The 27324-nt window shown below is 53.6% G+C and overlaps 2 protein-coding genes across 2 annotated transcripts in view; one reads left to right on the forward strand and one right to left on the reverse strand.

The window, feature by feature from the left end:
- The window catches only part of CLCN6 (chloride voltage-gated channel 6), a 32313-nt gene extending 14900 nt beyond the window's left edge, over nucleotides 1-17413 (forward strand). Inside the window, 16 exon segments of the mRNA XM_042998081.1 lie at nucleotides 557-615; nucleotides 1338-1470; nucleotides 2054-2132; nucleotides 2135-2166; nucleotides 2480-2646; nucleotides 3187-3313; nucleotides 5944-6070; nucleotides 6358-6511; nucleotides 6609-6768; nucleotides 6880-6986; nucleotides 8143-8329; nucleotides 9203-9357; nucleotides 9507-9663; nucleotides 11303-11410; nucleotides 11554-11679; nucleotides 14446-17413. Coding sequence (XP_042854015.1) covers nucleotides 557-615; nucleotides 1338-1470; nucleotides 2054-2132; nucleotides 2135-2166; nucleotides 2480-2646; nucleotides 3187-3313; nucleotides 5944-6070; nucleotides 6358-6511; nucleotides 6609-6768; nucleotides 6880-6986; nucleotides 8143-8329; nucleotides 9203-9357; nucleotides 9507-9663; nucleotides 11303-11410; nucleotides 11554-11679; nucleotides 14446-14526 — 1959 coding nt within the window. The 3' untranslated portion in view covers nucleotides 14527-17413.
- A 2820-nt stretch (nucleotides 17414-20233) lies between these two features.
- On the reverse strand, nucleotides 20234-21921 carry NPPA (natriuretic peptide A). Its single transcript, XM_007083865.3, has 3 exons — nucleotides 21475-21921; nucleotides 21047-21373; nucleotides 20234-20543 (listed from the first exon to the last, which is right to left on the reverse strand). The coding sequence occupies exons 1-3, from the start codon at nucleotides 21595-21597 to the stop codon at nucleotides 20532-20534; spliced, it is 462 nt and encodes a 153-aa protein (XP_007083927.1). The 5' UTR covers nucleotides 21598-21921; the 3' UTR covers nucleotides 20234-20531.
- Nucleotides 21922-27324: the final 5403 nt, after the last annotated feature.

Genomic DNA, 27324 nt, shown 5'->3' on the forward strand with positions numbered 1-27324 from the left:
TCTCCCTGCCCCTTTCTTACTGACCTCCCCTGAGCAGAGTCTATTTCGTCTTCTGCTGCAGCTTTCAGATCCTCCTTTTGCTCAGCAGTTTCCCCTTTTGCTTTGCTTTCTTTTTTTTTTTTAAGATTTATTTATCTTGAGAGAGAGAACATGAGAACACGTGCACGCATATGTGTGTGCGCACGTGAGTGGGAGAGGGGCAGAGAGAGAATCCCGTGCTGTCAGCGCGGAGCACATCGTAGAGCTCAATCCCATAACCCTGAGCCGAAATTGAAATCAATAGTCGGACGCTTAACTGAGCCACCCAGGCACCCCTCTTCTCTTCCTTCCTGACTTGTTGACTGTGCACTAAATGCGATTTCCAAAGATCCTAGAAATATGGGGGCAGGAAAAGAAGTTCTTTCCAAAAATGATGCCTTCCCTCCCCACCCCCCATGTTGTTCTTCTGGACTTCTCCTTCTTGTAACACATCTGGCTGGGTGTGCTCAAGCAAAGGGACTTTCCAGGGCCTCGGTCCCCATGGGCCCCCCTCTGACTTTGTTTTCCCTTCCTCTAGTTTCAGAGCATCTCCTTACGGAAGATCCAGTTTAACTTTCCCTATTTCCGAAGTGACAGGTATGAAAACCCAACCATCAGAGAAGGGGGGGCTTTGAATGTTTCTGAGAATACGCAACTAGGGCCATGCTGGCATCGTGGCTTCTATTTTATCATGACCTAAGGCCTAGAACCATCTCAGGCAATGAAGAAGACAGCCCAGTATCGAATACATGACCAAGAAAGTCCATAGGCGTATTGTCGAGAACGTGTTTTATGTTCCAAAATGTCGTACTTGGTCAGCTGCCTCTGTGGGTCGCAAGGTGCTCTTCCTGGTACTTTTTCGCCCCGTGGGACTTGTGCGTGTTACTGACCTGCACGCCTTGCTGAGCCCTTGCAATCAGGGGCCCAGGTTCAGAGCTGTCCATCTTCTCGTATCAGGAGTCCCGCGGTCACTGTTAACGCTCCTCTGCATGTAAACAGCGCTTTGACATTTTTCACTGATGCTGAGGCTTGCTGGAAGAAAGATCTGGTGAGAACCTGGCTCAGCAGTGACCGACAAAAGTCTGCACTCAGTCCGTGTTCAGAGCAGACTGACGTCAGGGAGCCCCTCCGACTCAGGAGTGTGTTTGGCTCTTAGGTAAACCGTATTTGCTGCTGAGTCGGCCTCACCAGACACCTGCCCTTCATGAGCCCTGACTGCACGTCACAAGACGTTGGTGGACCAGAAGTAAAAACTGCCTTCTGCGGCCTGAGGACTCTTTTTTTTTGGGTAAACCACCTGTCTGTCTTCTCTCCCCCAGAGACAAGCGGGACTTTGTATCAGCGGGGGCCGCTGCTGGAGTTGCTGCAGCTTTCGGGGCTCCCATCGGGGGGACTCTGTTCAGTCTGGAGGAGGGCTCATCCTTCTGGAACCAGGGGCTCACGTGGAAAGTGGTAAGGAGGACTTTGAGTGAAAACCTTTTCCTAAACCTAAAACCGCTCCCGCCCCGAATTAAACTAGACATCTCTTTCTTGGTGTGTTTACCTGTCATTTGGTTGAGACCAGGACGGGTGACTGTATCAGAAAGTCCTTTGCTCTAGCTCCGTAACCTCCAAACTTTGGACTTTTCTGTACTTTTCCCGTTAATGCCCCCATCCTCAAATCAAACTGCCCTTGTCCTCTGTTGATGAGCCGTCTGGCATGACAATGGGAGACCGGCTGAGGTCAGAGGCAGGCAGTGGCAGAGCTTGGACTTGAACCCTACTAGCGTCCTACCTCAGACTACTGTGTTCCTTCTCTTGTATTTGCTGTTCCTTTTAGGGCACAATATCCAGTCCATAATAGGCGCTAAATAAACAGACTCTCCCAATAGGCTGTTGAATGCATACTTCTTACGGCCTGATTTCACACTTTCTCACGCTTGAGGTGTGCCCACGGCGGGTTTCTATGCAGGGCAGTAGGTTTCCTGAGGCCGCGTCCAGCAGAAAGTAGGACTTGTCACTACTGAATGTTCTCGTGCGTCCCCTTTTCTCCTAGCTCTTTTGTTCCATGTCCGCCACCTTCACCCTCAACTTCTTTCGTTCTGGGATTCAGTTTGGGAGTTGGGGTTCCTTCCAGCTCCTGGATTGCTGAACTTTGGCGAGTTTAAGGTAGGTTTTATCCTTTCTTCCATAGTTGTTGGTTTTTGTTTTTGTGTTTGTTTTTACTTGACCTATGAAAATCGCTCTTAAGTACCAGAGAGAAGTGGTCAGAAGGGCAGGTATGGCTTCCGGTGGGGCATCTCTGCCCCGTTAGTCTCGTGTGTGTGCTCAGTGCTTGGCGTGGGTGGGCTTCCAGCACCGCATTGGCTCTTGTAGAAAGAAAGCAGCCTCGCCTCTTACTTCTTTCTTCTCTGCTTCTATCCCTCCCTGTTCTCACGGGCACTATGGTTTTTCTCTCTCCCTCCCTTGCCCCTTCTCTCAGTGCTCTGACTCTGATAAAAAATGTCATCTCTGGACAGCTATGGATTTGGGTTTCTTCGTCGTGATGGGGGTCATTGGGGGCCTCCTGGGAGCCACATTCAACTGTCTGAACAAGAGGCTTGCAAAGTACCGTATGCGAAACGTGCACCCGAAACCTAAGCTCGTCAGGTACCTGTGCAGTCGCCTCCCCAGCCTGCCGTGGCTCCCTGAGCTTCCTGTGGACCGGGCCACCTCTCCCTAGGAGGGCGAGCGTGTGAACTGACCCTCCTTCCCGTGCCACCTTTGATTTCGTGTCTCAGACAGAAAACACAGACGGGGTCGTAGATCTCCTCTATTTGTCAGACAGGCCAAAAGGCTGAGTCTGAGCCTAACTTACATCAGAGTTGCTGGTTGAGTCCCCGCCGCTAAGACACGTGACAGAGTCAGAAGGCTCTCACCCCGGGACCTAAAATGGAGGGCCATTTTGTTCCTCTGAGAGAGATGATGTGGATGTAGCAGCCCGTGTTACTGGCTACCCACTGTTTACATACGCCTTGCTGGGATGCAGTGAGTCGCTGACAAATTCTGCACAGATGCTGACTGACTAGAGGCTGCCGGGCATGCTCTTTGGGGAAGTGAAGGTTGGGGGTAGACAGGGTTGTGGCTTTTTAGTTCCCAGGACTGGGGTGTCTTTTTATCTTGTAATAACAGCTGTGCTTTGCTTCCTAGAGTCTTAGAGAGCCTCTTGGTGTCCTTGGTAACCACTGTGGTGGTGTTCATGGCCTCGATGGTGTTAGGAGAATGCCGACAGATGTCTTCTTCGAGTCAAATCGGTAATGACTCATTCCAGCTCCAGGTAACCCGTGTGCACCTGCTACCTTTGTCCTCTACCCACAAAAAAAAAAAAAAAAAGAAGAATCCAGAAATGTATGACCTGCCTCTGCTTAGGGCTAGTAGCTACGTTGGGTTCATTGCTCTGCGCCTGTGTCAGATTGCTAAGAGATAGAGGAATCTGTAGTGGCCTTTCTACTGAAGCAAGAATGTGCACGCTTTGTCCTTTTCACTTTGGTGAAGAGTCATGGACATCCTAGAGGGGAAGTCTTCTCTCTCTCCAGCCCCCGGCCCCCCTTTCTGTTGATCCATATTAACTGGAGACCAGCTCAGGAAGCTGATCATCCCTTCTTCATCAAGCCCCAGTTTCCTCTTCTAACTCTTCACCCCTGAAAGGTGCCCACCAGCCTCACCGTGAATGTGAGAATCACCCCTAAGATGGGGAGAAAGGAATGTCTGTTTTGGGGTGATCAGTGATCTGGCTCTCCTGGCATCTTCTGGTTCTTACTGGGTTTAGGTCATTTACTGGCATATGTTCTTTTTCCGTCTCCCTTTCTCTCTCTTTTTAGGAGTATTTAGTATCTTCTAGAACCTTTCCCTGAAAGAGCAGGGTCATTGAGGGAAGCATTAGAGCTTTGTCCCGCAAGTTTTTGGTCCAACCTGTTGGGTTTAGAGAGCCGCATCTGGTCAGCCAGATGCAAGGTTCTGGCCTCTAGGTTAGGGGCTCAGGAGTGTTCACTAAGTCCCCTGTCCTCTTGTTGCCCCTCAAGGCCTCGGTAGGGACGTTGTCTTGGATGACTGTCCTTTTGGTGTCCCCAGGAGCATCCATGAATAGCACGTGTTAGATCAGGTGTCAGCAAACTATGGCCCACGGGCCAGAGCTGGCCTTTGGCAACTGCTTGTTTTTGTGTAGCCCCCGAGCCAAGAACAGTGTTTACATTTTTAAAGGCCGTTAAGGAAAAGAAGAATGTGCAACAGAGGCTGTCTATGGCCCGCAAAGCCTAAAAGATTTATTATGTGGCTCATTATAGAAAAAGTTTGCCAGCCACTATCACTAGTCTAGTCCTGAGGCGATCTCATCACCAGCCCAGCATTTTCCAAATGTGTTTTGTGGAATGTTGACATATGTGATTCGGGAACAAACAGAAAAGAATTCTGCAGTCTGACAGGTTAACCAGAATTAAACAGGTTGCTCTAATACGGGACTTCCTGGGGCCTTTAAGATTCCAGGAAGTGTGACAGACGTTTGGAATGTTTATTGGGTGCCAGGGATTCCACTAAGCACTTCACGTGCATGACTCCATTGAATCCTTACCACTGCCGTGTTGGCACCCCATTTTACAGGTGGGAAGACAGACAAAGTGAGGTCTTGACCGTGATCTCTCAGTAGCATATAACATGAGGCCGGCATTATTCCCATTGCATAGGTGAGGCAGCTGAAGCTTTCACAGAATGAAATGCCTCTCCCACGGGGCTGGCGAGGGGCTGGGTTAGAGGCCAGTCCTTCTGCATATGGAGCCTGTGCTCTGCCTTCAGCAGGTTCCCTGATCTCCAACAAGTGCTGTGCTGCATCTCGGTGCACTCGACCGCAGGACTCTTTCCTGGGAGCCCTCGGGACTGGGGTTCCTCTAGACATAGTCTGGGAAACACTACGCCTGTTGGTCATTCCGCGGTCACACACACATTTCTCCCTTGGCAGCTCCTCCCTGCCAGGTTCCTCCAGTAGGGGGCACCGACCTGCTTCCTGCGGCCCTCATCCAGCTGTATCGCCCAGGCAGGCTCACCTGGCAGGACTTTGCAAACCCATCACCTCACAGGAGGGCATCTCTAGAATGTCCTCAATAGAACTGAATCCAGGCAAGATCCATTCCTCGTGATGAACTTTGTAGTAACAGTGTACCCGTACACACAGTGTTAAGTACCCCACCTGTACCGTTGTGCACCAGAAGCTAAAACACAGGGACTGTCCTACCCCAAATGCCCTTGTCCTCCGATGAGTCAGGCCGCTACCAGGATGTCCTCTTCCCACACAAAATGGCGGAGAGAACGAGAGGTCTGAATCGTGGAGAAATCACCTCTTTTCCCTGTTGGGGTTTTGTTCAGCCAGACGGGCCTGGGAGGGAGAGACAGCCAGGAGCAGAGCATCTCCTCCAGGCCTCGTGTGGAACTGGCTTTTCTCCTGCAGAAAATGCAGTGGGGAGGCTTTTTCCATTTGGACCCGAAGTCGGGGCATTGGGTCAGGCAGGAACCTGGCCTGTCCTCCACCATCACCTGCCACCTCCCAGCAACTCATCTGTCACCCACCTCCTCTTCCCACAGCCCACGGGGCTCTGGGGTCAGGCTGCTGGCAGTGTCACCTACTAAATTAGCACCAGGAGAGGAAGCAGAGGCAGATCCATGGCGAATGTCATTGTAGTAACTCAGGAGCCCTCCTCCCGATTCTTTCGTCCTCAAAACATAAGGAATACAGCGTTACGGTTGGCTGCTCGTGGCTAGAGATCTGTTTTTGCCACAGGTTTAATTTCTGGGTAAAACTTGCGAGCCAGACTTTCTCAACCTGAACAGAGACATCCCACTTGAAGACGCTGAGCACCCTGGTCCGGTGTATTGACCCTTTAGTGACCTTGTGCCTACTTTTTGATTCCTGTGTCCCAGGTCACATCAGAAGATGTCAATTCAAGTATCAAGACCTTTTTTTGTCCCAACGAGACCTACAATGACATGGCCACACTCTTCTTCAACCCCCAGGAGTTTGCCATCCTTCAGCTTTTCCACCAGGACGGTGAGAATCCGTGAGCCTGCCGTTCTCGGGCGATCGCTCTTTTCTGCAGGGAACAAATTACCATTTCTCTGCCCCTTCCGTTGGCCCACGGACACAGCCACGCTGGCCCTCAGATCTGAGCAATGGGACTTTTCCTTTGTAATACCACCCCAGACCAGGCCAGAGTTTCTGCCTCCAGTGTCGGAGGTGGACCAGCGGGGTATGGAAGGATATGGAAGGAGCCAGGGCAGCCCGGTGGGCCTTGGTGGCATCCGGTGGTGGGACTCAGGGTGGCCCTTGCCTTGCAGGCACTTTCAGCCCTGTCACCCTGGCCTTGTTCTTCGCCCTCTATTTCCTGCTCGCGTGTTGGACCTATGGCACTTCTGTTCCCAGCGGCCTGTTTGTGCCTTCCCTGCTGTGTGGAGCCGCTTTTGGGCGTTTAGTTGCCAATGTCCTCAAAAGGTACCGTGTGTGCGCGTGAGCACGCCCGTGCGTACATGCTCGCGGGTGTGGAAACCTTGAGATCCTCAGCCAGGGTCTCGGTTTCCTTCGTCCCCAGCTACATCGGCTTGGGCCATATCTATTCGGGGACCTTCGCCCTGATTGGTGCCGCAGCCTTCCTGGGTGGGGTCGTGCGCATGACCATCAGCCTCACGGTCATCCTGATCGAGTCTACCAACGAGATCACTTATGGGCTCCCCATTATGATCACTCTGATGGTGAGTGCTCCCCTTCCCGGCCTCTCTCAGGTGCGCGGCCAAGATTCCCCACACCACCCCCCCCCCGCCCCCCACAGCAGCTTCTTTTCAAGTCTTTGTTTCCTGTTTCAGGTGGCCAAATGGACGGGAGACTTTTTCAACAAGGGCATTTATGACATCCACGTGGGCTTGCGAGGCGTACCACTTTTGGAGTGGGAGACAGAGGTGGAAATGGACAAGTGAGGCCACGCCTTGTCTTCGTGTGCTAGTTTCAGAATTTATAAACTCTGGGGCCCAAGGGATGTTTGTATCAGGGTGGGAGGTGGTAATTAAGGTTCTGCGGTTGGACTGCAGGAAGCATGTGGGTGTGGCGGGGACCCGGGGGTGGAGGACAGAGGGGCCTGGTGGGGGCAGAGGTGGGCAGGCTGCTTCCTGGTGGTCTTTGGCTCCTGTGGCATTCCGGTTAAACGCGAAGGGGGGTCTCTCGATGAGGCCTGTGTCGTGACGACGTTTAAGGGTCTGCCGAGCCCTGTTGAGTGGGAACCAGCCTGCGTCCCACGTGCCTAATGAGTGTCATGCTATCAGCAGTGCTTATTCTGGGCATAATCACCAAATTCTCCATCAGCCCACAAATGGTTTGGGCCGCCTGTGTCTGGGTATCCCACCCGGCCCTGAGAGTCCCACAGAGGGATCAGCAGACTTTCTGCAAAGGGGCACATAGCATTTTCAGCCTTGCAGGCCACGTGGTCTCTGTTAACGTATTCAGCTCGGCCACTGCAGTGCAGACACGGGCACAGATGGCACGTACGTGAGCGGGAGAGGCCAGATTTGATCTGTAACCTACAGTTGCCACCCCGGTGTGAAAGGACACCCCACGCTTTTTTTTCTTTTAATTCCAATAGTACGATTAGCAGTTCAGTGGTAACACAAGCAGCGTGCCATGGAGGGCTGAGGAGGGAATGGCCGATCACCCGGCCAAGTGGTTGGGGTCTGTGGGGAGGGGACATTTTGTGTGGAGCTGAGGGGTGAGGAAAGGCCCACCGGTTTGGCAGAGCAGGGAAGGGCGTTCCAGGCACGGGGAAGGGCATTTGCAAAGGATAGAAATCCAGAGGAGCTGCCAGAGAGAGAGGGAGACACAGAATCCGAAACAGGCTCCAGGCTCTGAGCTGTCAGCACAGAGCCCGACGCGGGGCTCGAACTCACGGCCTGTGAGATCGTGACCTGAGCCGAAGTCGGACGCTTAACCGACCGAGCCACCCAGGCGCCCCAAGAGGAGCTGCCAGAGATGGTTCGGAAGAGGGACCCCCACGGTCCAGGAGTGCAGGAGCGCCGGGACTCGCTCCCGAGTGCTGTGGGCTCTCTGCTGAGGCCGGACGGCTTTCCTCCCTCCTCTAGACTGAGAGCCAGTGACATCATGGAGCCCAACCTGACCTACGTCTACCCGCACACCCGCATCCAGTCTCTGGTTAGCATCCTGCGCACCACGGTCCACCACGCCTTCCCGGTGGTCACGGAGAACCGGGGCAACGAGAAGGAGTTCATGAAGGGCAACCAGCTCATCAGTAACAACATCAAATTCAAGGTACAGCAGCCCGAGGGGAGCGGTGGGCGACAACCAGGCAGTTTCTTGACACACACCCTCATCTCGTGCCTGCCAGCCCGTAGATGGGGTGCCCTGGTTGGCTCTCGGCAGGGAGAATCAGCCAATCAGCCTCTTCATTACGTGCGGCGAGTGAGTGAGTATAGACACGATAGCAAGTGTGGACTTCGTTAGGCCATTGGGACATGTGTCTGTTCTCATTCCGGCAATCCGTGTAGGCGGATCTTTTGTTTTAATTGACGTGATTTATGGCGTATAAGTGGTAGCAGGGGGCTCTCTAGAGTTGTCAATGACAGAGATGGACTTGGGCCTACTTAAAGACAGAAAAAGAAACAAGCCGGAGGCTGCAGGGCTGACAGGAGAGCTGGAGAGTGGGGAGCAGCACGCCGGGTGTGCGGGCGGCTGGCAGACGCCCTGGAGGGGACGCCAGCCGCTGCTCCTGATTTGAAATCCAGGCAGTGGGAGAGTCCCACTGCCTCACGGAGGCCTTGTGCCCACCCCTTGGCTCTGGGGGCCAGGCCCACATACGTCGACGGTCCCCCCACGACGTGACGTAGGAGAGGGGCTCTCCCTTGGAGAGTTGAGGAGGGGCTGCTCCCAAACCGAAGGGGTGGGGAAGTTGGGCCGGCAGAAAACCGCAAGATTCCAACCCCGAGGCTCAGAGAGGTTCCTTTCAATCCCAAGCCCCCTGAGCCACCGTGAAGATTTCTTGCAGTTCCTCTGTCGGCTTATGCTTTTGACCCCACCGTCCCCCAAGTCCCCAAGCTACGAAGATGCCACGTTTGTGTGCCCGTGCCCAGCCGTCGCTGGCCGCCCCGCTAGAAACCTGTCCCCTCCCCTCCCGCCCACGCACAGAAGTCCAGCATCGTCACCCGGGCCGGCGAACAGCGCAGGCGGAGCCAGTCCATGAAGTCGTACCCGTCGAGCGAGCTGCGGAACGTGTGTGACGAGCACGTCCCCGAGGAGCCGGCCGAGAAGGAGGACCTTTTGCAGCAGATGCTGGAGCGGAGGTGAGCGCGCGGGCTCCGGAAGAGCCGGCGCTCTGCTGTTAGCTCCCCAGCTTCCTGGGGATTTGGGGAGCTGGCTGGGGACGCGGGGGAGAAGCAAGAAGCAGTCCCGCTGAGGGTGTGCTAGGCAGCGTCTGGTTTTTATGTAACAGATACACTCCCTACCCCAACCTATACCCTGACCAGTCCCCGAGCGAAGACTGGACCATGGAGGAGCGCTTCCGCCCTCTGACCTTCCACGGCCTGATCCTGCGGTCACAACTGGTCACCCTGCTCGTCCGAGGAGTTTGTTACTCTGAAAGTCAATCAGTGAGTGTCTCTGGTCTGCACTGGGATTCTCCAAGGCGCGGGCTGGCGGGAGGACAGTCCCTGTGCCTCCGCTGGGGAGGCCAGGTGCCAGCGGGCTGCTGTGAGGGGTGCGTGCGGCCCGCGGCTCCCTCTGCCGCGGTCCGTGCCTCTCAGGTGACCCTGAGCCGCAGGGGACTCTCCCAGTCACCTTCCCCTTAGTCTGTGCGCTGGCTGTCGAGTGTCCTTCTAGCCTGCAGACTTTTAACATAGTTTCTACGCTTTGATTTCTGATTTGGGCGAACTTTTATACGTACGTTACCAAAAAATACTGCTTTTCCCATTAATTTCCTTTTTCCTTTCCTTTGGTGTTTACGGAGAAAAGCAGGGGTAGGAGGGGGTGTCTTGTTCAAAGTGGTCCCTGTGGCGACCTGAAGACCCTGAAGGTTGCCCAGAGGCCCGGTTTCCAAACCGACACTCCCGGTTCGGCTCTTGACCACAGAGGCCAGCCTGAGGTCACTCGTGGTCCTGGTGGCCTGTGGAAGAGAGCCAGCGTGGGGCAGGACAAAAGGGGCCACGGGGGAGAGCGGTCTGTGGTGAGGACAGCCTGGCTGGATGAGGGTGGAGGTGGCGTGTGGGGCACAGGAGGGGTGAGGTGGGCTGGGTGACTGAGCAGAAACCAGCCGGAGCAGGCGCCGCCCGGCAGGTGGCGGGTGGAGGACGCTGTGTGCAGAGAGAGCGGGGTCCCCGGGGAGAGAGATCAGGACAGAGCAGTGACTGGTGCTTGCAGCCACTATGCCCAGCCTGAGTGCCAATGGTGGTGGCCCAGGAGCCCAGGGAGGGCGGAGGGAAAATCTAAAATGCTCAGAATGCAGGGATGGTAACAGAGCTGCTGTGTCCGTTCCCCATGGCTGTCGTGTCCGTTCCCCGTGGCTGCCGTGTCCGTTCCCCGTGGCTGCCGTATCCAGTTGCCACAAACTGGGTGGCTGCAAACCACAGAAATCTATTCTTTTCATGATTCTCAAGGCCGGAGTACCAAGTCCACACATCAGCGGGCCTTGCTCTCTGGAGAGGCTCCGGGGGAGGGGCGTTCCTTGCCTTCTAGTCCGTGCTGGCTGCCGGCCATCCTTGGCACGGCGTGGCTGTGGATGTGTCACTCGAGTCTCTGCCTCCGTTGTCACGTGGGCTTTTCCCTCCGCATCCTCTCCTCTGTTTCGAGGGACAGCCGTCATTGGATCTAGGGCCCACCCTAATCCAGTATGACCTCACCTTAACTGGCTCACATCCGCCAAGACCCTGTTTCCGATATGGCCTCGTTCCCAGGCAGCAGGAGTTAAGACTCAGATCTTTTGAAGGATACAAGTCAACCCACGACAGCTATTGGCTAGCTCTTCTCTCATTTAGACTCCAGAATAAGCCACATCCATCTTACGGGTGAAGAGAAGCAGGTTCCGAGAGATCAGGAGACTGCAAGGGTGGCGGGCTGGCGGGGAGCCGGCTGGAGATGGCGGCGGCTCTCTGCCGAGCGCTCTGTTCTGCACTCCTTGCGCCGGGTGGGGCCGTGGCTGGGGGGGGGACATGGACTTAAAGGGGGAGGGGCCCTAGACGTGACCCTGACGGTCGCTGTGCCCGAGCAAGGACAGTGTCTCGGTCGGGATTGCAGAGCGCCAGCCAGCCTCGCCTTTCGTACGCCGAGATGGCTGAGGATTACCCGCGGTACCCGGACATCCACGACCTGGACCTGACACTGCTGAACCCACGCATGATTGTGGTGAGCGGGGCTGTCCCTTTGGGGCGGGGACCCCAGAGAGGAGGCCAGCAGCCCGTCCCACGCAGAGCTGGTCGGCGCCGTTCGCGCCTCATCCTGGTTAGGGCGGCGGTGGCCGCCGGTGACTTGTGTTGTCCCCTCTGCAGGACGTCACCCCGTACATGAACCCTTCGCCCTTCACCGTTTCACCTAACACCCACGTCTCTCAAGTTTTCAACCTGTTCAGAACGATGGGCCTGAGGCACTTGCCCGTGGTGAATGCCGTGGGGGAGGTGAGTCTGACTTCCGGTCTGCCCACAGCCGGGCCTCTTCTGGAGAGGACCCCGTGACCGCAGCGCCCCTCCCAACCAGCAAGGTTCCTGGGGCCAGAACCTCCTCCGCAGCCCTCGGAGGACCTTTGCCTCCTGCGTGTTGCTGACGCGCACACTCCGCTCGGCCAGCAGGTGTCGCCAGTGTCACGGCAGCCTTAGCACAGTGCAGTTTCAGGTTTCCAGGTTTTCGTCACCCTCCGTGGGGGCCTCTACTTCCTGGAGGAGGGGCTCTGCTCTCCACCTAGGATGAGCATTTATAACATTAAATGAGAGAACGTCAAGCAAAACACTTGAACGGTTTTAAAAGATACAGCCAGGTACAACTAGTAATCATTGCTGCAGACTTTTCCTTTTTTTCTTCTTAGAACTCCCATTTTTTTTCTCTCATTACACAGGTATTGTTTGGTTGCTAAAAAGACGTATATGAGAAAATGTAGAGAAGCAGAATATAAACAAAAAGAAATACCAAAGCGTTATTTCTAAGAGGTAGCCACGCTGTCTAGCCAAGGTAGATCCTTTGTCGTTCTTCTCCGCATCTAGGAGTAGAGATTTTATGTATCAAGTTTTAATGAGAATGTTATCAGTTTATACTGTTTAATACCCTAATGCTTTGTTTAATCTAGAGGAAATGACTTTCCGTGGCAGAAAACTTCGTTGGCCTACAGCATAGATATATTTTTAAGTTTGTTTATGTTTATTTTGAGAGAGAGAGAGGGAGGAAACACGTGGGGGAGGGGCGGAGGGGGAATCCTAAGCAGGCCCCCAGCTGTCAGCACAGAGCCCGATGCAGGTCTCAAACTCACGAACCACGAGATCATGACTTGAGCAGAAATCAGGAGTCAGGCGCTGAATCAACTGAGCCACCCAGGGCCCCCCCCCCCCGGCATATGGTATTTTAGTTGGCTGGATAGCATTCCACTGGCTGGCTGTCGGCCACTTACCCAGCGGTCCTCTGTTGGGGGATATTTTGTTACATGTCACTCTAGTGTTCACCCCCCTGAGACTTTGGATCTGTGCCGCCAAGTGGCCCCCCACCCCCAGGGAATGAAACCTCTCTAAATAGAAGCATCCCGTGGCAGACGCTGGCACCCCACAGCCTGCTCTTCGTGGGTGTAGTTGTGGGGGACCAGATCGTGTTCCTTGAAACACAAGTGCAGTGAGGGTTCTGACACGTTTCACGGTGCAGGGTACCCACGTGAGTGACAGATGTGTGTGGCCGCCTCGGTCACAAAAACCTGTTTCTCTGGATGCATCCTCTGCTGTACTTCTGTCCCTGTTCCGCACACGGGCGGTGCCGAGTCTCCGAACGCCGGCTCGGCGTCCCACGGCGTAGCTCGTTTCTGACACCATGCACCTGGAGGTAGCGTGTGACCGCACATGTTAAGGGCTCAGCCCTACCGGCCCCTCCCCCCACTTCGGATGTCAGTCAAAAGTCCAGTTGTCATCTGTGTTTCTGGCTCGGTGGCTATAGATGGGAGGTTCCCGTGATCCTCTGCTCCTAGAACTCAAGAAAGCAGTTTACTTACCCGATTACTAGTTTACTCTAGAAGACTGTGATTCGGGAACAGCCAGATGGGAAGAGACGACGCATAGGACAGGTACGTGGCGAGGGGCGCCACACGTCCACGCTCTGCAGCACGCTGCCCTCCCAGCACAGAAGCTCTCCACACGCTGTAGTTCAGGAATCTTCTTGGAGGCTCTATTACGTAGGCATGATTGATCACATCATGGGTCATTGGTGATTGATTCAACCTCCAGCCCCCACCCCCCGAGATAGGGGGTGGGGCTAGAAGATCCAATCCTGTAGGCACATGGTTGGCCCCCTTGGCAACTAGCCTGTGTCCTCAGGAGCTTCCTAAAAGTCATGTTATTCACGTAAACTCAGGTATGGTTGAAAGGAGCTTGCTATGAATGACTAAAGACACCTCACTCTCATCACTTCATTCCACGAATTTCAAGAGCTTGTGGCAGGGACTAGGACGAAGACCTGTTATAAATTTCCTATTATAAGTCCCATTATAAATCACAGGATCATAATGACTCAGGTGATGCCGAGAGACCATATTTATGAGCTGTAGCGGGGTCTGGGCCTCTCGGAAGCCTGCATTGAGCTATGCCTTTTGGACATGTGTGTGAGGCAGGCTCTAGGGGTGGTGGGAACTGAGAAGGTTGGGGAGCATGTGCCTTGCTCCAAAAGACATTCAAATTCAGGGGCGCCTGGGTGGCTCAGTCAGTTAAGTGTTTGACTCTTGATTTCAGCTCAGGTCATGATCTCAGAGATCTTGAGTTCGAGCCCCACATCGGGCTCTGTGCTAACAGCTTGGAGCCTGCTTGGGATTCTCTCCCTTTTTCTCCCTCTGGCCCTCTCCTGCTCGTGCGCACACTCGCTCTTGTGCTCGCTTGCTCTCTCTCTCTCAATCTCTCTCTGTCTCAATTTTTTTTTAAGACATTCAAATTCAGATTTTAGCTGGCCCGACTAAAACTCCTCTTGGGGGTGAATTTGTCCCATTGGCCTCCAGTTTACAAGCCCTGGTTATGTTGATCTCCTTCTCAGCTGGAAACTGGGTAACCTTGAAGTGCACAGCGTGACCGGGTTGTCCCTGCGCTCTACAGGCCCGGACTCTGTCTCCTCCGCCTACTGTGAAGGACCGGGCAAGCTCCCTTTGCTCCTGTTCTTGCCCCAGTGAATTTATTCTGCAGGTGACGTGGGTCTTCTCTTTGTTCTAGATCGTTGGGATCATCACTCGACACAACCTGACGTTCGAGTTTCTGCACGCCCGACTAAGGCAGCACTACCAGACCATCTGATGGGCCAGGGTGGCCAGCCCACCCTCTCCCAGAGCTGCCTGAGGGCGCAGCTCACTCATGCTCCGCCGCCACGGCTGGCTGGGGCCGTGCCAGGGCACGGAAGATTCCCACACACCCACTCGCTCGGAAAGCCTACAATCATCGAACACTTCGCTGGTCAGACATCCCGGGGGTGGTATTGCACCAGGAGAGCGTGAACTTGCCTGACTCTCTCAGCAAGTATCTTCCTGTCTCCTGCTCACTGCTTTCCTGCCGTCCAGCATCGGCTCAGGCCCCAGGCCCCTCCACCCCACTAGTGCCAGGACCAGAGGGGACGTCAGGCCTCACCCCCCAGAGAGTAACCCCCAGAGCAGTTTTCCCACCCCTTCCTGCTGCTTTCCTAGGGAGCCCAGCTGTTGCCTTAAATTGTAACAGGAAGGACTTTGACCAAGGCAGACACTGGGGCAAGCGCCAGTGGCAAAATTAAGTGAATTCTCAAATTTAGGGATTGGGCAGTGAGAAAATGACCCCTTTCGGGGAGGTCTTCCTTCGTTGGGACCCTCAACTCGATGTGCTCAGCAGTTCGTTTGGAGGAAGCACCTGTTTTCTGGAGGCGGCTGCTCTGGGCGCACCCCTGCGGCCGCGGTCTCCTTGGGGGCGGCGCCTTCCAGAAGCACAAAGCATTAAGGTCCCACTGATCGTCCCTGAGATAAGTCTGACCATACGCCCGGATTTACAACCCCCCCCCTAGTTTTTAACATTTCAGCTTCTCTCTCCTCCACTCCGTCCCTCGTCCCTTTGATCTGCATTGACTAACTTTCCTTCAGTTCTTACGTGCGTCTTCCTGGTGAAGCAGCCTAGTGAAGCAGGAGGATCTTGGCGTTCCCCCCGCCACCCCAAGTTAGCTAAAAGGGCGCCCCACGATCAAACTGCTCTACCTAACTCCGGGGGGGTGGTACAGTTGTGTCTCAGACAGAAAGAAGCGAGCCCTGAGCCAGTGACCTCGGCAGGAACGTGATGTAGCTGGAGAAGCCAGTGTCAGGATGAAGCTTCTTCCCGGAGGAGGGTGTGTGCCCCTCACAAACCTCTCTCAGCCCCCTGCTGCCAACCGGTCCCCAGGGTGGGCAGGACCAGGCCCTGAGGCTATAGCGTTAACCTTAGGAAGGAGGCCTCTGGCTGTCAGTGACCTGCCTCCCTCCGGGCCGGGTGGTCCTCTGACTGGGCACCCAAAGTGAGCACTTGCCGTCGGGTATTTGCACTTCTCCCCTGTCGACCCCCGTGCTCTCCCCTTATTGTGTCCCCATCCGAGGCCCATCCTGCATCCCTGGGCCAGACGCGCTTTGGGACTCAAGACGGCCATTCCTTCGCATTTAAGTTATTTTTGTAAATTGTGGAAGATGCCTGAGGGCGTGGACACCAGGGCTTCGGCAACACCTCTTGCCCTCTGCCTGGGGGTGGGCGTCCGTCTGTCCTTCCGTCCTTCTGTCCATCCGTCCATCCGTCGGGGCCGGGCTGGCCCAGGCCTTGTGCTCAGCACACTCTGCTCACTCAGGAGGCTGCTTTCAGGGTCTTTCCCACCTGCCTGCGGCCCCCTCCGTTCTTCCCGTTTTCTTGCCTCTTTGACCAAAAGTATGTTAACTTGTACATTTCTCGGTTTCCTTGGATGCACTTGACTTGTGAGATGTGGATGGGACCCCTCCCCCCCAATAACTAGTTGGGGGAATCACAAGGACCAAAAAAGGCAAGCCCTTCTGACTGTGACTGTGTTTAACCGGCTGCCAGTGTGTTTTAAGGCAGCATTCAGAGCTTGGCCAACATTAATCTTTCCCTTTATTAAGAAAGAAAGCAGTTCCCCGAGTCAGGCAAACGTCAGGACCACCCATCACAGGAACAACCCCCTCTTCCCATCCCTCCCTGGAATCGGCAGAACTAAAGTGCTGCGGAGGGACCTCTGGCCTCTGGGGGTCTGGGACGCCAGCTGCCTGCCTCAAGGCCGCCCTGGGTGAATGCTGTTGGAATGTACCCCCCCCCCCTACCGCAGTGCACACTGCCTGGCATTTAAGTCACCAGATACTTTGGCCCCACTGGTGTAGCCCAGAGGCAGATGGCACCGTGCAAATGCCTGCCTCCATCCGCTGGCCGCCACCGACCCAGACTCCCTCTGGGAAGGCACGTTGCTTCCTGTCCTTTGTGGGCGTCTGCCCCTCCCAGATAAGCCCAAAGACAGCGACTGCCCCACTTATAACTAACTGGAAGCCTCACCCCTTTGATAGTGAGAAGCCCACGTTGTCACCATCTCCCCCATCACCAGCCCCGTCGCCTCCGGGTGGGATGGCATGTCCATAAACAGAACCCACAGGGGGACCACAGGGGTGGCCGGAGACAGTTTTCTGTGTTTCATCTCGTGCTTGGTGTTTCCGGTTCCCCAGCTGAGGTGATCGGGAGCTAGGGAGCGAGAGTCCCTCCCGACCATGGGACCTTTGCGCTCTGGGGGGTGATTTGCTCATGACCTTGATTAACTAACGGTTCCTGGCTGGGATGGACGCTTGCTTGCTTGACCCAACCAACTCTATGACATTTCTGATGCAAAATCGCGTACTGACGCGGCCCTCGGAGACCAGAAAGCCTCTGGAAAGGCCAGAAGCGCCCTCCTGGGCCCTGCGGGGTCAATGTACATACAGTGTTGCCTCACAGCTCCGTGGACCTTGGTCACCTCGACAGTAGCAGCTTCCTTTTCTCTGTTTGCACTGTTGGTTTGTATAGTAATACTAGCTAATCCTGTTGTGTACATAAATTGTATTTTTTTTTAATTTGTAAAATTCTATTTTTATTTGGACTTTTGGAACTTGGAAGTTCTCATTGTAACCGTAACACATCAGAATAAAATGTCTTCATCTGTCTCCTTCGAGCTTTTGTCCCCACGGTGCTGTTTCTTTGGAGTTGTACTTCGCTTTTACTTTGCTCTCTTTCTAATATGGAAAAATCACAGAGTAGATGTAGCATCTCAGCTGTCTCCTGCTAGAGCTCTGCCAGCAAGAAGGCTTCGTCCCCAGGGGTCCATCTACTCCCACCTTAGTCCTGTGGATCTTAGCAAAAATCAACCCAGTTCCCAGCCTTCCGTTTCTCCCCTCCAATGAACACCGTGCGATCTCAGTTGCTGATGCTTTGTACCCGCTCCCTCAGCTACCGCTGTCCCCTGTCCGCTGTCGCTGTCGCTGTCCGTAGCAGGAGGCAGAGGATCCATTTGTAGGCCTGAAGGGCTGCGTGTAGGACTTCGCCCCACCGACAGGTTCCCCGACACCCAGCAGAAGAAGTGAAATCCATACTGAGTCTGTAGATGTTTAGACCTTGGGGCTGGCTTCCCTGGTGCCATCTGTCATTCTCTTTGCTCTGCCAGAAACAGGATTCTCTTTGTCTCTGGTTGATCTGCTCTAAGTTACCCTTCGACCAGCAGTAGAGATGGTCTCTGTTCAACCCTGTCCCCTGGTTTCCTAAGTGCCAGGGGCACTTTCTGTGTATCCGGCACTGTCTGTCAGTTCCGTTCCGCGAGAGCCCACCGTGTCCCAGTGACCCCTCAGGAGCGTGTGCGCGGTTCACCACGCTCCCCTCCTAGCAGCCCCTCCTCCCCGGACCTCGGCAGCCACGTTTGGACAGACACTTCTCCCTGTCGCTGCTCTTGTCCTTGCTAGGCCTTCCCTGCTTCTTGGTTTTCCATCCTGTGCTCAAAGTCCACGTGAAGAATATTTTTATCAGAGGTGGTTAGATTAAAGGTCTTTCCCCACCTCTACTCCCAAACTGTCAATTCACTTCTGGCCTCCCCTCTTCTCTACGAAGAGCGAATTACTACTTTATTTCCCTCTTTTCCTAATTTCTGTACACGACCAAGACAATTTGACTTTTTTTTTTTAAGTTTATATATTTTGAGAGAGAGAGTACATGGGTAGAGACAGAAGGAGAGAAAATGAATCCCAAGCAGGCTCCACACCATCCGTGCAGAGCCCAACACGGGGCTCCAGCTTAAGAACTACAAGATCATGACCTGAGCTGAAACCAAGAGTCTGGCGCTTAAGCGACTGAGCCACCCAGGCGCCCCGACAATTTGACGTTTATAGGGCACCAAGAATGCCATGTGCTGCAGAGGTGCTGACCAGGCCTTCACCTTCAAGGAGCTTCCAGTCCAGGGACACAGACACAATCGCATACCAAGGCAAATTGTCTTGTGTTGTAATAGTCCTATACAAAATGCTGCCGGTGCAGAGCTTAATTAGTACCAGGCATGTGATCTCAGGGTTGAAGTGGCATTTTCAATGAGCCTTGAATGTGTAGAATGTTCCCAGGAACACTGGCTAAATCTCATTACAGGAGGGCATGAAGTGAACGTTTTGGCGGGGGGGGGGGGGGGGGGCGGGGGGGTGCTGGTCAGAGGAATGTCGTAGAATCTGACATGGAGAATGAGGCCTGTAGGGCGGGAAAACAGGTTCGAGCACAGTTCCCTGTTGTGGGTGAACCTAGTGCCTGGGACTCTCTGCTTTTCAGAAACGGACACAAGGAAACGGCATCCTCTCCAGTGCAGCCCTGCTCCGTCACCTTGGGCCTGAATTAGAGAAAGCTGGCGGCTACTTTTTAATTATGTGTTAGTACCCAAAAGGCACATAAATGTGCGGTTCGTCAGCAAACGTTTTTTCTTCACTTTGCTCAGCATTTTGGGGAGGGGGGGAGAGAAAAAGAGCGCATGAGTGAGGGAGGGGCAGAGAAAGAGGGGGACCAAGGATCTGAAGTGGGCTGCACGCTAACAACAGCGAGCCTTGATATGGGGCTCCAACGCAAGAACCACGAGATCATGACCTGCGCTGAAGTCGGATGCTCAACCGACTGAGCCCCACAGGTGCCCTGCTTTGCTCAGCTCTTAAACCCAAATGCTTTGCCCACTTTCTTAAAGTGCAGTCACTCAGCTGTGCCAAGTAACTCTCTCAAAATGTATCAGAGAAAGTTTTGTTAGCGCCCTCATTTACAAATGTGCCTTGATTTTTTTTTTTTTTTAGGCTCTGAGTATATATGTGCCTCCAAAAACAACAACAACAAAAAACAAAACAAAAAACTACTGGGTGTACAAAATTGTCTATGGGGTACAAGCTACATTAGATGCAACCAGAAAAAAAAAAAAAACCCAGATGTTTGTAAGTTTTCTTTTTAATAAATAAGTGCCCTGAATATGAGCAAATCTGAAAAATAAATGCCCTTTCAGTCTCCTGGGGCATTTCCAGGATCTGTGATAAGGCTGATGTGAGAGAGTAAACTGTGAACTGTGGTTTGTGCCCCACCTTCCACCAAAGAAAAATTTAAGGGTAAGAGGTGGGAGGGAATACAAGCAAGAATTTGTCCAAATCCACAGCATGCCACCAAGAGTGACCCTAATGTCAGCTGTGGACCCTGGGTCTCAACAATGTGTCAGTGTAAGTTCATCAGCTGTCACAAAGGCTCCATTCTGGTGGGACACATTGATGACGGGGCTGGCTCTGCATGTGTGAGGGCAGGGGGCCTATGGGAAGCCTCTATACTTTCTGCTTCATTTTGCTGTGAACCTTAAATGGCTCCCCAAGATAAATTCTATTATGTTTAAAAGGAAGAAGAGAGAAACCGGGCATTCTCTCTGACAAAAGGTAAATGGGTATCAGGCTGAATTCTCTTCCCAGGAAAAAGAAAGAAATCACCAACCCGAGCCTTCGGCTTCTGTCCGTGGTGCTGAAGTTTATTCATGATTCAAACAGCTTTCAGTAATGGGTGAGCGTCTATCCTAAAATTTAATGCATAGGATGGGAGCAGAGGGGAAGCCACAATTAAACCACTTGGTCTACATTCAGCATAAAATGTGAGAAACGTTGACAAGAGGCTGCAGCTTGAATAGGGTGCTCATCACGGCTCAACTTGATGGCAATGAGATGGGACAAAGTTGAGTGAGAGACCCCAAAGGATGAGGGTCTCTCGAAGTCTGCGCAGGGCCTGGCCTGCCTTTTCCTCCCTGGCCATTATCTTCGGTACTACAAAGAGAACAGAGACAAGGTTGGCTTGGTGACCTGGCCCTATTGGAAAAGTCAACCTCACAGGACTGTGCTCACTTCCCAGCAGCCCCCACTCCGGCCTGACAACCCTGAGTTTCATGAACTGGTACACAAATTGCTTGTTAGAAGCTATAAGTCAACCCTGGTCATTTTCATTTAATCCTTCGGGGTCTGACAATTCTGGGGAGGCACATGAACTGCCAATCAGCAGAACAAAGGTGACTTGGCTCCATGAACATTTTAAGTCCCCAGTGCTCATGGCAGTAACTTTTTTTTTCTTAGCATTTCCTTAGCAGCCTGTAGCTGAGAATGATGATGTCATTGCCCCAAGTTGGGACACAAAATTTCCAAAAAGAAAGCTCCTACTCTGGTCTCTTTACTGCAGGAGGCATCCCTGGTGGTGTTCTTTGACAAAGTTTGAGTCTCAGTGAAACCATAACCGCCTTCCTCCCCACTCCATTTCCACCCCCAGCTCCTCTTACCCGGAAGCTGTTGCAGCCCAGTCCACTCTGAGCTCCAATCCTGTCCATCCTGCCTCCAAAGCAGCTGGACCTCCGCAGACTCCGAGGGGCAGCAAGCAGTGCCCTCAACTTGCTTTTCAGGAGGGCAGATCTATCGGAGGAGTCCCAGGAGCCCCGCCCAAGGGCACCCCCATCTCTCTGGGCTGGGTTGACCTCCCCAGCCCAGGGAGGCACCTCAGGGAGGGGGCTAAGAGCTGCCCCAGCTTCCTCATTCTGCTCACTTAGTACTTGTGGGGGCACGACTTCATCTTCTAAAGGCATCTTGTCCTCCAAATGGTCCAGCAAATTCTTTACAAAAAGAACACACGGGGAAAGGGAGAGGTCTCAGTGACCAGCACAGTGTCACAAAGCCCCCTGGTCCCAGACTGTGGCCCCTGTCCCGGTCCTACCTTGAAATCCATCAGGTCTGCGTTGGACACAGAGCCATATACCGGGTTAGCTCCTGTTTGCCACAGGAGCTGACACGCCAGGAAGAGGAGGAAGCTCGCGGTGATGGTGGAGAAGGAGCCCATGATGGCGTCGGTCAAGGAGTGTTCTGGTGCTTGCTGCCTCTCTGTCCTCTCTTCTCCTTCTCTCAGCCTCCCTCCGCCTGTCTCCCAGCTGCCCTGCGCCTCCTCTTTTTATAGCCCCCCAGCTCTCCAAGAGCGCAAGAGGGACGGAACCCTCCCCATTCTGTCACTTGCAGCGATAAAGCAGCTGAATGAGGGAACAGCAGAAGATGACCTTTTAAAGCTATCAGCCCAGCAGAGCCTGTCACTGCCCCCTCCACCTTGAGCAGCCCCAACAACCCCAGACCCTCAGCTGCAAGAGCCACATTCTTGTTGATTTGCCTCAAGAGGTTCCCACTTCAAAGGTGTGAGAAGAGCAAAAAAGAGTCCTTGGTTATCTCACAGTGATGCCTGGGGCTTCTTTCTCCTGGGCAACAGGACCCATGCGGAGAGGCAGAGGGTGACGGTTGGCCAGCGCCCAGCTCCCCGGGTAGGTTTTTCGGCTCAGCTGTCAGGGGCTCCAAATAAGGGCGGGAGAGGAGGAAGTGGCAGGCGGCCGGCAGCTCGGGACAAATTAGTCCAGATGCTCAAGCCGGCCTCACACCTGACTCATCAGCCGTGAGGGCAGACCTCTCCCTCCAACTGAGCTGCCCTCACTCCTGGCAGTCATTCTCGGCAGTCAGGTGAAGAGGGAGTTATTATTTAGAATATTAAGTCAGCCGGGAACCAAATGTGATGAACATCCCAAGAACTCAGCTCCCACACGTAAACACCAAGAAAACTTTTGGGAACGCAACCATCCCTCTGCCAAGCTCCTCCTCCTTCCCCTCCACAGTGTTGAGGGAGGTGGGCACTTCGAGAGGCCAATGGTTTCATCCCTGTCACCTCGCTGATTAGAGCAGCTCAGACTCTGAGTTTGAAGTTTATGATGGCCCCAACACTCCCAGGAAAGCTCCTGTGGCGAGTTGGCTGGTGGAGTGACGGGGAGGTGAATGTGGCACCCAGTTTCCCTTAATGTCTTCCATGACCTTCCATGAGGCCAGGCGAGTGATGAGCCACTGAGGCCTCCATTTTCCTGACCCACCCCCCAAAGAAAATTAACAGGCAACAAGTCTTCCCCCCCCTTTTTTTTCAAGATTTTAACTTTTTTTTGAAGTTTATTTATTTTTGAGAGAGAGAGAGAGAGAGAGAGAGAGAGAGAGAGTGACAGAGCATGAGCAGGGGAAGGGCAGATAGAGAGGGAGATAGAGAACCAAAGCAGGCTCCAGGCTCTGAGCTGTCAGCCCAGAGCCCGACACGGGGCTCGAACCCACAGACCGCGAGATCATGACCTGAGCCGAAATCAAGCTTAATCGACTGAGCCACCCAGGCGCCCCTCAAGATTTTAAGTAATCTCCACACCCAACGTGGGGCTCGAACTCACAACCCCAAGAGCACGAGTTGCACACCCTCCCAACAGCCAGCCAGGCTCCCCAAGGCTGCCCACATTTAATGAGCGCCCTCTGTTCACTAAGCACTGAACTCCATGTTAACGTACTACTCAATGCAAGATGGACTTGGGGGGAAAACCCCAAATTTGAAGGGTTGAGAGGCCCGTGCTAGAGCCCCGAGCAAACCAGGTTACACACATCGTCACAGCCTTATTTTCCCCATGCTCTACCCACCCCTCAGTGTTGCCATGAGGCTTAGATGAACTACCAATGTGTGCATTCTGCACACGCGTTCTCAAGTGTGAAGTGCTATCTGTTTGAAAGATGGTGAGAACGGTTGCCCGTGTTGATCAGCGGTAACATGCCCGACACCATGTGGAGAACTTTAGATGGATTATCTAATTTTCATCACAGCCCCCATTGTGTAATATTGGGTAACAATATGTAACATTGGGTAATATTGTTCTCATTCACAGAGGGGCAGAACTAAGACAGAGGTTATGTCACTTGCCCAAGGTCACTGCCTAAGTGGCGAGGCCAGGGCTGGAACCCCAGGTCTGACACCAGCGCCCGTAATTCCTAATCCATTTCACAGATGCTGCTGCCCCTTAGCATGACAGTTCCTTGCCAGCCCTTTCGGTGCGGTCTCTGATTAAACACGCCCCGATCCCCACTCTCCAGGTGACCTCTGAGCAGCTCCTTTACCCTCCCCCTTCCTGGGCAGGGGGTGTGCTTGGCAAGTCCGTGAGCATGCGTGTGTGTGTGGACTACCTCACGGAAAGGGTCATCCAAGCCCCGCGACCGGCCGACACACCCGATGTGTTTCGAGGGGCTCCCCGGAAGCCAGGAAATGCATGTGCCAAGCCCCCTCCCTGGCTGGTCAGGTAGAGAGGCTGTTCTGCGGGCGGGCAGGAAATCGGGGCAGTACGAGGCCAGAGGTCACAAGAGGTATCCAGGGTGATTTTATTCTAAGACAGAAGGAGAAAGGAGCGCTCTCCAGGAACCTTATCAGGGTCAGCCGAACTCAGCTTGAAATCCAGAGTGGGTGCAACCCTGAACAGGAAGTCTGGGGGCAAAACCCTCGTATCCTGGAGTCCCTGGAATGTGCTCACAGCTTAATCGCTCGGTTGGCAGGGTTATTATTAGCAAAGAGGATTCAGTGAGCAGCCACACTGGGGGAACTGATGCTCCTTGCTGTGTGCGTCACACGGCCGATCCCCTGGAGATGCCCTTTCAGACAGGCCTTTGAGGCGGGCGGCGACTTCTGGAAGGGCCTTGTGGCAGGTAGTCCCTGCAATAGCTCGGCCCGAGGGCCTGTGCTGCTCCTCTGTCCTGAGCCACTTCTGAAGTCTGCAGGTGGCCCGAGGAGAGGGGGAAATGCCCTTCCAGGTTCCGGAAAGAGAATTTCAGAATTTTCCCGGCTCCTTGTATTAAAGTAACCTCTCCTCTTCCGGAGTGAAGCCTGAGCAGGGCCTCAGTGTCAGTTGTCGCATTTCTTCTAGTAGCCTCAGCTTTTTGTCCGGGTTGCGTTTGGTTTTTATTGCTGTCTATTTTGTGGAAGGGAGGTGGCAAGAAAGAGCATATTCAGTTTTGCTGCCCCGAGGACTTGACGTTGAACCAACTTACCACCTTCTGCACTGACAAGGCTTAGTGGAAACAGAGACCAGCCCCAGATTGTCTGATTACCCCAATCCTGGTGAAGCCTTCCATTTGCACCTGAGACAGAAAATGGCTTGATGTGAAGTTTCTCTTCTTTTCCATGCCCCGGCCCAATTTTGGGGGGTGTGCACACCGCCCGCGTGGAGAAGTTAATATTTGACGGCGTGTTTAGAAGCCAGCCTGGAGGAGTGAGGCAGAAGAAAAGCAAAGGCCCAGAAAAGCAGATCCACCCCCCACCCCCACCTCTCCCACTAGCTAAAAAGTCAACAGCCTTTATTTCCTTATCACTGGAAAGAAGTTGTCTCAGTCACACAATGGAATGAGCATTGCAAATGGGGGGGAGGATCCAGAATTGGGGAGTCTCTAGCTTCTATCGCAGAGTCCCCATCTCAGGATTCTCCGCGGGGACGCTGTGGGCTGCTTCGGGGAGCCATGAGGTCCCAGGAATGTCACACATGGTCTGCAGCAGAAGCCCCAGTTGGAAGAAATTGGCAAGATCCTGCTGCACGTTTAGGGATGGTTGTTTCTGACTTTGAAAATGATGTTCGGGGCGCCTGGGTGGCTCAGTCGGTTAAGCGTCCGACTTCAGCTCAGGTCATGATCTCACGGTCAGTGAGTTCGAGCCCCGCATCGGGCTCTGTGCTGACAGCTGGGAGCCTGGAGTCTGCTTCGGATTCTGTGTCTTCCTCTCTCTGCTCCTCTCCTGCTCACATTCTCTCTCTCTCTCTCTCTCTCTCTCTCTCTCAAAAATAAATAAACATTAAAAAAATTTTAAAAAGAAAACATTCAGTCCCAATACTATCCTGACTTCTGTAACCTCAACACTTGGGACCCAGCAAAGCCCATCCACTCTCTACTTAAATCCTTTCCAGCTTTGAAGACGTGGGTTAGGGCTCCTGGGCTCTATTTTCACCAGCACATCTTTCTGGGAAGATGACAGTGATGACCATCTACGGAGAGATATAATCTGGCAGCTTCGTTGGACAATGAGGCTGATAATAGGGAAGTCAGGGAGGTGAATGCCATGGCTATAGCTACGTGGGGGGGGGGGTACATTTGAAGGGGTCAGGGTCACAGGTTAGGGAGGGCCATGTTTTTTTCATGTTTATTTATTTTTGAGAGAGGCAAGGAAGGGCAGAGAGAGAGGGGGACCGAGTATCTGAAGCGAGCTCTGCGCTCATAGCAGACAGCCTGACTCCGGGCTTGACCTCACAAACTTCAAGATCATGACCTGACGCTAAGTCTGATGCTTAACTGACTGAGCCACCCAGGCGCCCCAGGGAAGGCAGGTTTTAAAGGGCATCCATAAGGCCACCTGGGTGGTTCATTTGGTTTCGATTAAGCGTCTGACTTTGGCTCAGGTCATGATCTCACGGTTAGTTGGAGTTCCACGTCAGGCTTGCTGTTGTCAGCACAGAGCCCGCTTCAGATCCCCCGTCCCCCTCTCTCTCTGCCGAACCCCACTCTTGCATGCTTTCTCTCTCTCTCAAAAATAAACATTTAAAAGAATTTTAAGGGCATCTATAGACAGGGCGTGTTTGCATTGCTCCCCACAAACACCAAACACGAGGGGAGCTCAATGCGAGGTCCCTCCATTGAGTACACGGGCTACCCACCCCCGTCCTCCAGCGGTCACATTTGGCTCCTTTGCTGTTCTCTCTGCGGTCCTCTTTCTCAGACTTTTGCCTGCGGAGAAGACCCAAGTAACACACGTATCGTATGTACAGACCCCACCCACCTGAGCCCTACATATGGATAAGCCAGACTCACTGGGAAGAAGCGTTGGCTGGATTTGGGGAGTGGGTGTTCTGAGAAAGGCCCGCCTTCATCACCTGAGCAGAGGGGAGAGGTCACCAGCGGGCAGCGGTAGTTCACCAAACGCGGAGCCGAATGATGCCATTAGTAGGGCAATTTTCCTCCCACCAGCAAACCTGCTTCACTGACTTGGGAGGGACGGGGTGATGCAGTGGTTAGGGACCTGGGTGCTGGACCTGAACCCTGGCTCTGCCACTTACTAACTGCATGATCTTGAGCAAGTCACATCACCTCTCTGTGCCTTAGTTTCCCCCTCTATTAAAATGAGGGTTAGTAAGAGCTCTTCAGAGGTTTGTTGCAAGGACTATAGGAGTTAACGAGACAGTAGCTGGTGCCTGATGAGGGCTTTGTGAAAGTTAACTACGCTGAGTATTCATTGCACTCCCTGGGTCGGAAACACCAGGTAAAGGTGGCTCACAGTTTTATTAGAAAGCAACTCGCTCCTCAACCTCATTTTAAAAACCTTAATTGATGTCATCGGCTGTCCAGAACCTTTGGCACACACTGGGCTGACATGAGAAACGACACAGAGACCTACCACTTGTGGTTCCCCTCGGTGGCAGCAACATTAGCTGAGAACAGCAGGAAGGTCAGGAGAGTGAAGTTCAAGGCCAGGAGCGCGGGGAGAGGGCACAGGCTCAAGAGTCACTTGGCTCTCCACTCAGTGGGAGAGCTCAGAGCATCCGTGGCCACATGCGGCCAGGTAGGGGGGCTTCGGTTTTCTGGGTCTCAGTTTTCTCATCCATCAAACGGGGATAAGAATAGTCCTGTCCCTTCTGCAGAGCTAGCATCCTAAAAGGCATTCTGGGCAAGGGGACTGCAGGAGCTGAGGCCTGGGAGCCTGAAA

This window comes from Panthera tigris, chromosome C1 (genome assembly GCF_018350195.1).
Source record: "Panthera tigris isolate Pti1 chromosome C1, P.tigris_Pti1_mat1.1, whole genome shotgun sequence".
In the NCBI taxonomy this organism is placed as follows: Eukaryota; Metazoa; Chordata; class Mammalia; order Carnivora; family Felidae; genus Panthera; species Panthera tigris.